General features: G+C 28.2%; 2 protein-coding genes across 2 annotated transcripts in view; one reads left to right on the top strand and one right to left on the bottom strand.

Moving 5' to 3' along the window:
• The window catches only part of LOC132946908 (paired mesoderm homeobox protein 2B), a 41,801-nt gene that overhangs the window by 5,049 nt on the left and 24,409 nt on the right, over nucleotides 1–12,343 (top strand). Inside the window, exons 2-4 of the mRNA XM_061017028.1 lie at nucleotides 2,715–2,822; nucleotides 7,351–7,442; nucleotides 8,562–8,663. Coding sequence (XP_060873011.1) covers nucleotides 2,729–2,822; nucleotides 7,351–7,442; nucleotides 8,562–8,663 — 288 coding nt within the window. The 5' untranslated portion in view covers nucleotides 2,715–2,728. The remainder of the gene's footprint in view (nucleotides 1–2,714; nucleotides 2,823–7,350; nucleotides 7,443–8,561; nucleotides 8,664–12,343) is intronic.
• Nucleotides 1–12,343, bottom strand: part of LOC132946907 (cGMP-dependent protein kinase, isozyme 2 forms cD4/T1/T3A/T3B) — a 168,893-nt gene that overhangs the window by 141,234 nt on the left and 15,316 nt on the right. The gene's annotated exons all lie outside the window — the stretch shown is intronic.

Raw genomic sequence — 12,343 nt, 5'->3', positions numbered from 1 at the left:
CATATAATATTAATGTCATATTTCAAATAAGGATGAGTTGGCACTTAGTGGAACTGACCCACGAAATAATTAATTGATAAATTGTATTTCATCTACGTGTTCTGTCTCAGATATTATAGTACCTATAGAATATTTTGTACCTACTGTGTTACCCTTTTTGTTATATTAACAATTGTTTTCAGTCAGAATTTTATAACTCTTTCTATATAACCGAGTTATAAACAAAGTGTTGATTACTATATAATATTTAGATCATTGTATTATTTACGTAATTGTTTAATAGACATAATAGTGGTTATAAACTCCGATTCTAATGAACCCTATATCAAATGATAAATAGGTATTATGTTCACCAATTAAACAATTCATTTATTAATTGGATGAGTCTACATTAAAAAATTTAAACGTGTGAATTTAATACACCGAGTAAATGTTTACTGCCAATGGGTTTTAGGTTTTCTCGGCCACTGTATTATGTTAGTTAATTAATTATAAGTATTTGAAGCTTAAATAAGTGGAGAAGAGTGGCACAGCGGGTACCCGCAAAATGTTGGCCCTCTATGTTTCACCAATTTAAACTTAAAATATCTATTTATAACTAATCAGATAGCTATAATATAAACTTCGAAATTTTATTTTTATGTGTCGAAGTACTCCAAAAAACATTCTATTTAGCTATATGAGATAAAAATGCAAAAATGTTGTTTTTAAATGAAATAAAATTATGTAAAAATAATATTTTCAAAAAAGTCGAAACTTTTTGAAATAATGACTGTAGAGTGTAGACACTTAAATGGAACACCTTGTATAGGTATAATATTTATAGGGACGACTGTATGATACAATGCGAAAACCGTGTGGATTCAGTAAGTGTGTACGGTTCTGCGTTATACGCGTGTAGGAAGCACCAGTTGATTGTGCAATTGCACGTCCTAACATCTGCGAAATAGATGTCTTTTAATTAATTTAACGAAGTCGGTGTAGGCTATGTGTGCACTAATTTAAATGGGCAATAACAACGGGAGAACGGTATATATAGTGTGTACCCTTTTAATTTCAATTAGGCCCTGGTCGGCTTAAGTATTCTAACTTATGGGTGGGTGGCGGTCGCGGGGAGGGTAAAAGCGGAATTTAGAGGGGAAGGCGTATTGTATTCGTATAATAATTGTAATATACGGGTGATGGGTTTCTATTAGGTCCCATATATTACAAATAATTAACACTAGCCCTGTACGTTGGTTAATTAGTGCATAAGGGAAACGATAACAGACGTATAAATTGGCTAAATTAATTTAAATGGATCCGTCCTAATTAAGCGGAAAACAAATCGACACGCACGTTCAAGTTTTATTGGAATTTGATTTAATATAGCGACGAAGGACGACGGGCAAGTATGACGGTCGCGCATGCTGCCACTGTTGTGTTAACAATTTGAATGTTCGCAAAAATCATATTGGCAAACATTTAAAAAGTGGTTCACCTAAATATAATATATACAATATACATATATGTTTATTTTGTAGCCGACAGAAACTGGTTGTAAGACGACTAAATACCGTTTTTCAAAAATTATTAAAAAATATAATACAGAAAACAACTCATTAATTATTTGCGTCAAATGAAATTAATAATTTAAGTAATTTACACATAATAATATGAACTTTGAGAGCAAAATATAAAAATTAACCTACTTAATTAGCACAACGTCAACTTTTTGTTGCAAGTTTTTAAACGCGAGAAATAAACGAATTTACTATTACTATAGCATCTTATTCTAGTATACTGTATTATGTAGTAGATGTGGTTAACCGATATTCAATTTATTTCAATTAGTATTGTGTGTTACGGTATGAGTATAAAAAACAGATATCATATTAGTACTTATTAACATAGCTATGTGCAATATGCCTCCTATGTAAGTTATGTAACGATTGAAATCAATTATAGAAATAGAAGTATACTATTTTCTATGCTATTTTCTATACATTTTATAATGCAAGTATACAACTATATTTTTAAACGTTATTTCAGAAACACAAATTTTGGTATATGTTGACTTCTATTATAGTTCTATCTTCTATGTATCTAAGAATAAAATATTCTATAATGACATAATTCATGCTTGGTTTTTATATTTTGTTTAGACGGCAGCCATCTAAGTCTTAATTAATTTTAATTAAGAGAACACACGAATTCGTTGTCCCTATACAGTTTCTTGCACACATACAATTTTAAATTTACGTATCACATTTCCAATACAGTTTTTCGTTTTTAATATAAGAGTGTAAGTTTACCTGCAACCAAACTTAAAGACAATAGCATTATCAATGTACCTACTCGAGTCGGACATTTTCAATATTTTAATTTTCAAATATTGTATGGTTTTTTCAATTTTATATTTGATTTACTAATAACTCGCTTAAAAATTAGTATGTTATACTGTGTGTGTAACTGCTTAAGACAGAGACGATGAATGTGCCTGAACCGTTCTCTTAATAATTTTCGTAGTTTAATAATTATATCATAGTCGATTCTATAAACTAAAACGTACCTAATTGATCTTGCACATATCGGTATAAATAATTATTATATTTAGGTTCGCAATGATCAATATTTATTTGTTTAATAGAAGAATTAATATTTTGTATAACAATATGTCTATAACCAACTGGTGATTAAAAAATTAACAAATTCACTGTTTCCATATTTTGCAGGAGCAGCTGGCGGAATGTTCTGCTATCATTGCCCAGCGCCCCCATTACACCCTACACCATCGACACGGATACCATCAATCGACTATCCGTTTTCGTCCTCGCATCCATGTAAGTATCAATCCCACAGTAGCGTACGCTCTATATTAACCACAATTAAATGATCATTAAACATATATATATATAAGACTCGAATAAATGTAAATTGACTGTAATCATATCTATATGTTTGGAGCCCCTACTTATACCTACACAATATATTTGGCATTTGTACCTATATTATATGTTATTTATTACATCATACGAGCGAACAATAAATATACGAGTGTACAACAAACGGATCATATTTTGTATATTATAGATTAAACTACAGTAGTTTTGTATTGAATCAAAGTGCATTTTAGGATATTTTGGATCGAGCCCCTTTTTTTTTTGAGTTTAGGTAGATACATTGTCATTATTTTTTTCTGTTTGCTATATAATGATATGTCTATATATATATTTCATCTATTGTTTTCCCAGAGTAAGTTTTCCCTTAATTACTATCAATGGTATCTTCAATTTATTTTTAATTGCATTTATTATAAGCTTTTATATAATATAGCGGCGATGGTGAATTTACTGCATTAAAATAGCGGCATTAAATCTAGGTTTAACAACGTAATAATATTGTACAGCGAACTTCAACATAATCTTTTTGCTTCTAAAAAATACACTATACAGACACGACCGCATAACCCGGTAATTTAATTCCGGAAATGAAAATTTTTCCATGAATAATGAGTCTGGATTATCCTCCATTACCGGCGTCCCTATGTATGCAATAATAATAACGAGGCTTAATTCTTTGTTTTGAAAGTTTTCTGCCGGGGCTCAAAGATCCACAACGTGGTTAAAAATTTAAGTTTCAATTTCCGAAAGCTTGTTTTCACGGTGCTTGAATTTCCGTAAAAGTTCCGCAATATTGTCAGTCACGGGTTTTTGTATGCGAATAAAAGACGGAAAAATAAAAGCTATATTGATAAACTTTTGTACTACGTGCACCCCGGTTCCCGGGAAGAGTTCGCAACGTCGTGACTGGTAATGTTATAATTCGGTTTAAGCCGATTTCCATGGAGAGAACGGGTGGTTTTAAAGCCGATTTGGTTTGTTCTTAAAAAACCGTAACTCCCATTTTACAGAAAAAAAATCCCAATACATAGCTTTTAAAATAATATCAAACTGCCTCGCGTACGATTAAAAAGAAAATAATAATAATAATAAATATAAATAAAATAAAACCACGGTAACCCGATAGTGTGTGTTCGAGAGTTATTATATTTCTTCCGTCCCTTGGGTCCAAGAGGCCGGTTGCTGGTAGTGCATAATGGACCACAGTGCTGGGTAATTGGCGCCCATCTGTCTGACGGCCCAACAATTTGTATTTAAGCACTGGCCCGTCCGATTCGATTGGTATTTCGGGTGTTCTGACGGAGTGTAACGTGATTAATCAATGATACGCGTTGAGGTCGTATCTGAAAAGGGGATTTTTTGCTACTAGGGAACAAATATATAGATTGAGTATATATAGAATGCGAAAAATAAGATTACGTACATCAATGTTCACGAGTGTTTATGTAGTTATGAAGGGTCAGAAATTAGGGACCTTCTGCACACTTTGATCGCAACCTTGGCTAAATATTAATGGGAAATTCAATGTTTACATGGCACCCACAAAAAAAGTACATATATACATGATACATTAGGTGGATAACGCGTTTGTATAATCAAATTGTGTTAGAAATTAAATTAATAGTTAATACATTATAAGTTATAAAAATCTTGTACCTATATATATTATAAAATATATTTCTTATAAATTAATATGGGTATACATAATCTTTTATGTACCTATTGATTTATTCTCTAATAACACTTATAAGTTATAAATATACAAGTGATAAACGATCACTGTCAACTATAACCATATAAGTAGGTAATGTAATTATTACAACTATTGTGTAGGTACTTACCATAAAATATTAATAACGATTATAACCTTTAAATTGTAATTTTCGAACTATTGTGTAAACCTGATCAGTTATATTAACCATCAATAACTTCATGATAGCATAGTTATATTTGATTATCCTGTAGTACCTACGTAAGCGCCCTTTTGGTAATTCCAATGTTTAGGTACTATATATCCACCACTTTGCCGAAAAACCATTATGGCTCATTACGCCGGTGCCAGACCGAGCTGTGTATGAATATTTCAAAGGCGCAGCTAACGAAAATTTCCATAATGCAATCCTGAAGGAAACCCACTGCCCCCCCCCCCTAAACCCGCTACCCTTGATCCGTAATTAGGTTCATTCCTCCTTAATTAAATTCCGGATAGAATCCGTCCCGAAGCCCCTCGGGACTTCTCGGTCCTGCTCGGCGTCTTGTTCCATGATTCACTTAGGAGTTAAACGTTGTTAGGCGACGATAGCTTTTACTGGGATACCATCATCCCAGTCCCTTTTGCAATTCCTCTTCTCTAACCCACCTACTCTAGTTTTGTCTGGGCGGGACGGACCTTTAACTACGTTTTCAGTTTTACACCATCAGTCACGTACAGCATAAGTAAGGGAGAGTAGGTAGGTTCATTGATTTACAACCTAACTAATGTTTTCACGATCCCTTGATATTTGTAAATTACAAATAGTAAATTATATCCGGTCATTCGTTTCCACCTTATTTATAAAAAAAAGTTAAAGTTAATTTCATTAAAAAATAATAAAAATAAATTGTTTGTGTACTTAGTTAAATTATTTGAATAAAAAAATTAACAAATACAGCTGCTTAATTAATACTCGACTATGAAAAAATGATAATCCTAATAAAATATGTCAACAAATTTTTAATTTTATTACAGGAAAAATATAATTTTTAGGTTTTTGGTAGATAATAATTATGTGTTCATTTTTCCTGAATACTCTTTTATGGCAATAAACCAATATTCAAACACTATAGGTAAACCTAAAATCAAACCCCCTAACAGTCAATTCCATCATCACACTTTATTTATAATAATAAATTGGTATTTAGTTACCAAATCCCAATTTAATTAAAATAAAATACTAAAATTACAATTTGATTCATCATATAGGTTAAATAGTAAATCGATAATTTAAAATTATTATTAAAAAATGAACCTACATATTAGTGTTTTTACTAACACAACCAATAGTGCAGTCGTGCAGTGTAAAAGATATTTTTAAAATTTCAATTTAAATACTAAATTATACATTCTATTTTTTCTCTTTGTGCTAAATTCGATACTTTATATTGAAAATGTTGAAATAATTATTATTAGAAAATTATATAGAACATTTTATTATCCAGTAATGGTGCAGGACGCAGGTACCTATAGGTACCTATCATATTTATAGATTACAATTTATGTTCATATTTCTGTAATTTGCCCAAAAATAGTGAGAAATTACAAGAGTAAAAAGGATGGTAAGTGGATGTCGCTCTGCTGTACAGTAGGTTACAAGTGGGTCACTGTAATGAATGGTTTTAAATTTGAATTCAATGATATAATATCATTGTATAAGAAAAACGGTACTGAGCGAAAACGGTCAGTTAGCCTATGATATTACCAGGTATATTTGATGATATTATTGTGAATAAAATAATTTATATATAGCATATTTACGTGGAACTTTGTTTTAAATTTTCAATCCTTAGCTATAAAAGTTGAACATTTTATAAATATTCAACTACAAAATAATTATTAAATTTTAAATTTGATAAATGTTGTGAAAATTCGAACTTTAAATGCTTACAAAAAAAAATTGTGCCTATGTATTTTTAATATTTTTCAACTGCTATTGTAACATTATATCAGGAGCATTGCATTAAATTTTCACGGTTTTTTACCCAACAAATACATTTTTATTGATATTCATAGAATAGAATTAAAATTTTAAATGGTCAAAAAGCTCAAAAAGAGTCAAATTATTTTCAAAATTGTATGGTGTATACAAATTGCTAATACAAACATTCAGTGAAATTTTCAAGTATCTACAGTTTTTTAATTACAATAAAAAAAGAAAATCGTTACATGAGAAATCGAGTGAATATCAAATGTTGTAAAAATATGAATTTCAAACGCTCATAAAAATTTAATTTTACTTTCTGGAAGACATTTTTTTTTTGATAAAGGTAGACGAACTTATGGATAATCTTGTATTACATTTTCAAATCTTAGATTTAAAAAGAAAAATTTTTATGAATTCTCAACTCAAAATAATTTGCTAATTAATTAATAAATTTGTTCGTATTTTGTCAATATTTGAACTGTAAATGCTTATAAATAAAAACTGTGACTAAGGATTTTTAATATTTTTCAAATGTCATTGTAACAATATAGTAGGAGCCTTGTATTAAATTTTCAAGCTTTTTTACCCAACAAATAAAATTGTATTGATATTTGTAGAAAAAAAAACTAAATCACAAATCTTATGCAGTTGTGCACTTACTTAGCTATACTTCATCTACTTTATAACGAAGCTTGTTAATTAATAATACTATGTAATATCTTAATATAGACTCATGTGAATATAATATGCTATAGCTAATTAAAATCATCGGTTATGTTATATTTTAGACACTAGTTATTCGTATCACCCTGCAATACATGATGATTCATTTGTTAGGCGTAAACAAAGAAGGAACCGAACTACATTTACACTACAACAGGTATGTCGTATATTTGTTCTTGAAATTTTTTTTATAGTGTAGATAATAAAAAATATTTATATTGTGTTGTCATAACAAATTATGCATTCTTAGTTTCTTACCACGTTATAGGTACTATTCATAAATTGAAATGTTTATTGTTTATAGTTCCATACAATAATATTTATATATAAAAGTAATCGATATATACTTAGTAGGTGTACACTATGAGTATACACACCGATTTTTGTCAGACATGATCACTTCCTATTGCATTTAAAAAAATTTTTATTTTTTATTTTTAGAACCAAACCAGATTGCAGATAATAAGATTTTTTTATGCAATTTAAGAAGTGTGGCGTGGCGATGAAAATTTTTTTTTTAATAAAAACTACTCCTTATACAATAAATTATTAAGCCGAAGATGTTTTTGAAAATGTTGATAAAACAAAATGTTAACAAGTATTTTCTGGGTTGATAAACTTGTTGAAGGATAATAATCCTTAATAATGGTTATAGGACAAATAAATATATAACTAAAGTAATATTTACTTTCGGCTAATTATTTAAAAGGCTTTATAAAAATATTATTTACTATATAATTTTAAAATCATCATTTAGCCCCCATATCTTTAAACCTATTATCGTATGACATGATATCTAATATGATACTATGAATTATGGATACATCTAAAATATTATTTATAATATAAACAATCACAAATTTAAAAAAATATTGTCTGTATGATATGCATTTTTAATTACTTATCTATTAATTGTTTTAGTTAAATATAAACTGTATGAAATTTTTTTGTTTCGTTTTAAATTTAAATAAAGATTAACGTGAAATTTAAAAATATAATCAATTGGTAGGATTTAATTTTAAAATTAAAGTTACCTATATCTTAATTTTTAATTTAATAGGCACTTTGAGGAAATTGTGTTTTCTTATGGTATCGTACGTATCGTACGCAGTTTAACAATATTATGAATGAGCTTTGACAAAATTGCAACACGTTCTTAGAACTTTTTTCTTATAAAACTTAGAATTGCAAAATGTATTAAATTATGTTACAAACGTTACACTGTCTTACAACCAATTATCATAAAAATAAATGTTTCTTATTCGTATTATTTTAGCTCGAAGAACTGGAAACGGCATTCGCTCAGACTCACTACCCAGATGTATTTACAAGGGAAGATTTAGCAGCTAAAATTCAATTGACTGAAGCTCGTGTTCAGGTATTATTTAAAACAACATACCATATTGATATAATATATGTATAATACTATGGTATACATCATTGTATAATAAATATTTCAACAACATTAATGAATACTGAAACTGATGAAACAACGCTTTTTAAGCAAATAATATCAACGAAGAAGCTAAGAAAGACATTATAGAAACATAAAAATAATTATTTTCACCATAAAAAACTATATACCACCATACATATTACATATACTATATTAATCCTAATAAATTTCAATTATCCTACGGATGTAACATTTTATGCCTTTGTGGGCTTGTGGCATTTAATTCGATACGAAAGCAAATATCTCATCGTTTATCTCTTTATTTTTAACATAGCAAACGACGCCGCCATAATAAGTAAGACGGTTCAGTTGCTATGGTAACGCGTCGGCTTTGGCCGCCATTGAATACACTTAAGGGGTTAACTTAATAAAATCACTGATGTAATAAATAATATGACGAACTTTTAAACCTTTATTTTTATATTTTTATATAATTATAATTTGCGGAAAAGTGTACGCATCAACCTATGCTGAAGGCTAAAAACTCCGCTCTCTCAATTAAATAATATACTCTGTTTCATTATAAACGCGTTGGGCACGTCTGCCACAAATGATCGATGTATAATTCAATTATTGAGCTAATCGTATTTAAACTTTGATACCTACTAGGTCTAAAATAAAAACAAAAGCAAGAATGTGTCGACGAGTATTATTTATAAGTGCAAGATAAGTTTCAACGAGAAAACATATATAAGCAGATAAAAATACGAATACAAATTAAAAGTCAAGAAATTATATAACGTTCATTATTATTTTTATGTAAGTTATTAACATTTCTTTGCGGTGCCAATTTAAAAACTAGTCATTATACCTAATCAACTCGTTAGATTTTATTATTTTAATGTTTAATCAATTACAGAAATATAAACAACTACTCATTTTACGGTTTTCGATACATTATAGATTTATGCAATAAACTTTCTCTGTCTGTATTTTTTAGAACCAAACCAAGTTGGTAACTAAACTTAAGAAATTGTAAAATTACGGTTATCGAAATGTTTAAAGTTGAATCTGTTATTATTTTTCGAATATATTATTATAATCTATGCAACTTAAACGAACTACGTATACCAACTGTGTAATTTATTATAGACTACGACTTTCGAGCAGAAAATTGAATTTTAAAAACATTCCTATCCTCGAGATATAAATTCCTAAAGTGAGATTAAATTTAAAATAAATCTCTAAGTACATCTGAATAACAATTAATATGCACATGCTACGAAAAAACGTTATTTTCCTCATTAATTATTTAAGCAGAGAATTTCCATCTTTTGTCTTGCAAAAATATAATTATCAAAAACACTTTTTTTCTGCTGACCCTTGAAACTAACACAACCAGTAATTGGAGGCATTGTTTTGACGTCTGGGAGGTCGTCGGCCGTCAATTAGTGTTGGACACTCCATCACAGACCCCTGTCTCAGTGCAACACAAAATAATGATAATTAATAATAATGTTAAGGCTTCCTGCCTTCAAGCTGTTCTAAAGAGAAGCTTTCTTTATTGTTTTTTTTTAATAAGGCTTTACATAAGTAAGTATGTTTTATTATACAATTGAATTTATACCTCTCACTTCTCAGTTTCTATCAACCTAGTAGTTAGTTTAAAAGCACATAGCTAATTTATATAAACCAAAACATAAAACTACAAATATAATAATCGTTGAAACTTTACTTCAACAGATTGCATGATCTGTAAATAATTTGTATAGGTACATTTTAAAATTGTATTAAAAAATGTATTAATTAGGTATAATATTACTCCAAGATTGTTTTGTGTCTAATTAAAAAATACATTCCAAGCATTTTTATTATGATAAGAATACGAATTAAAATATTATAAATTATAATTTTTATAATATTATATTGTAACATACTAATAAATAAAATATTGTCACTATACATAGTTTTGAATCTTCAATTTTTTTTTCAAATGACAAAAATATTTGCAAAAACATATTAAAAATAATACAATTATTTTTATTTTTGAAAATGTAGGTATCAAAAGAATAAAATAATGAAGTTCCTATACCAAAATAATGTAAATTTGTTACTAAAAACCAAACTTAAATACAAATATAATTAAAAATATAATGTGACATAAAATAAATAAATAAAATAATAGGTATACATTTTTGGTTCACATATTATTTTAACTTCAAATGTACTTAATTTTAATATTAAATCGGAATCAATAAACAATTTATTGATTCTAAAACACCAGAATGAACACACTTTGAATATTTAATGGTATTTTAAAGCTTAACTCAATAATCGTAATCTAATAACGTATAATACATAGGTACTCAAATATTCATTTTAAGCCAGTGTACCTATATTAATACCGGACGTTATAATATATTTCCAAAACTATGTTAATTTCTACCAATTCAAAATTCTGTTTATTAATATATATTAAAATACTTGTATAAATGTACTTTAATACTTACATAAAATTAATTGGGTGGATAAGGTTATATAAAGTGTATAGGGTTTATAGTTAATTATCAGGCAATTATTGGTGAATAACACGTTAAAATAAAATCATCTGTATAATATAGGTATTACGCAATAACACAGGTGATTTGTGAAATAAAATTGAAAAAGTCAACCTCATCCAAACTATATATACGCGTATAAATATATAAATTTATCTTTAGAATTATTTCGAGTGTAAATCTTACCTCTGCGGAAAAGCAGACATAAAATATTAGGGTTCTTTTTTTTTTAACCAACGAGGGTTAAGGGAGCCTAGGGGTGATTTTCGATTTCAATGTAATCCGACAGCTAATAGGCTACCCAAATGTCAATATAGTTTTACTTGTCTCGAACCATTAATGTCTCGTGCGATGCAGCACATACGGTACACCTAAAGAGACCACAAAATCCTTAGAGAATTCGGTTATGTAATATATCCGTTTTGTGATTTCCTTTTTAAAATTATTTTTCATATGTACGCAACATACATTGATGTAATATGCTCTGTACGTTGAAATATATGTTTCGTTTATATCTTTTTTAAAGTTTTTAAATTGATAAGCATAAAAATATCAAATTGCATGGTTAATTATTCGAAAAATGTATTAATATTACAAAAACGATTGTACCTATTATATGCGTGTTACATAATAAAATCGTTTTTGTGAATATACGCGTTAACAAAATACGAATTTTAATTACATTTCTTAAATCCTCGCGTTTTATCATTATTATTATTACTATTATTATTTTTTTTTTTTTGCAGGATTTGAATGATTTAAATTTTAATACTTTAATAGAAAAAACAGAGCATTTTAATTACAAACGTATAATGCATTAAAATTGTATGATTTGAATTATACTTCCATTATAATTTTGTAAATTCCAATTAAAACCTGCACAAAGAAGTGTAGGTATTTATCAAGGTATATACCTAATATGCCTTTTTTTCAAAAAATGTTTTAAATTCTCAATTTAAAAATACTATAGTAGGTATATAATAAGATTACAATGTTTCCTCTATCTCAATTTACGTCTCCCGGTTGTTCTTTGTCCCTCGGTTTAACATTTATAATAAAAACAAATTGTTACCCTCGACCTGCTGGAATTTCCATTCGAAAATA

This window comes from Metopolophium dirhodum, chromosome 6 (assembly GCF_019925205.1).
Source record: "Metopolophium dirhodum isolate CAU chromosome 6, ASM1992520v1, whole genome shotgun sequence".
Taxonomy (NCBI): Eukaryota; Metazoa; Arthropoda; class Insecta; order Hemiptera; family Aphididae; genus Metopolophium; species Metopolophium dirhodum.
This window is presented reverse-complemented; position numbering and strand designations above follow the sequence as displayed.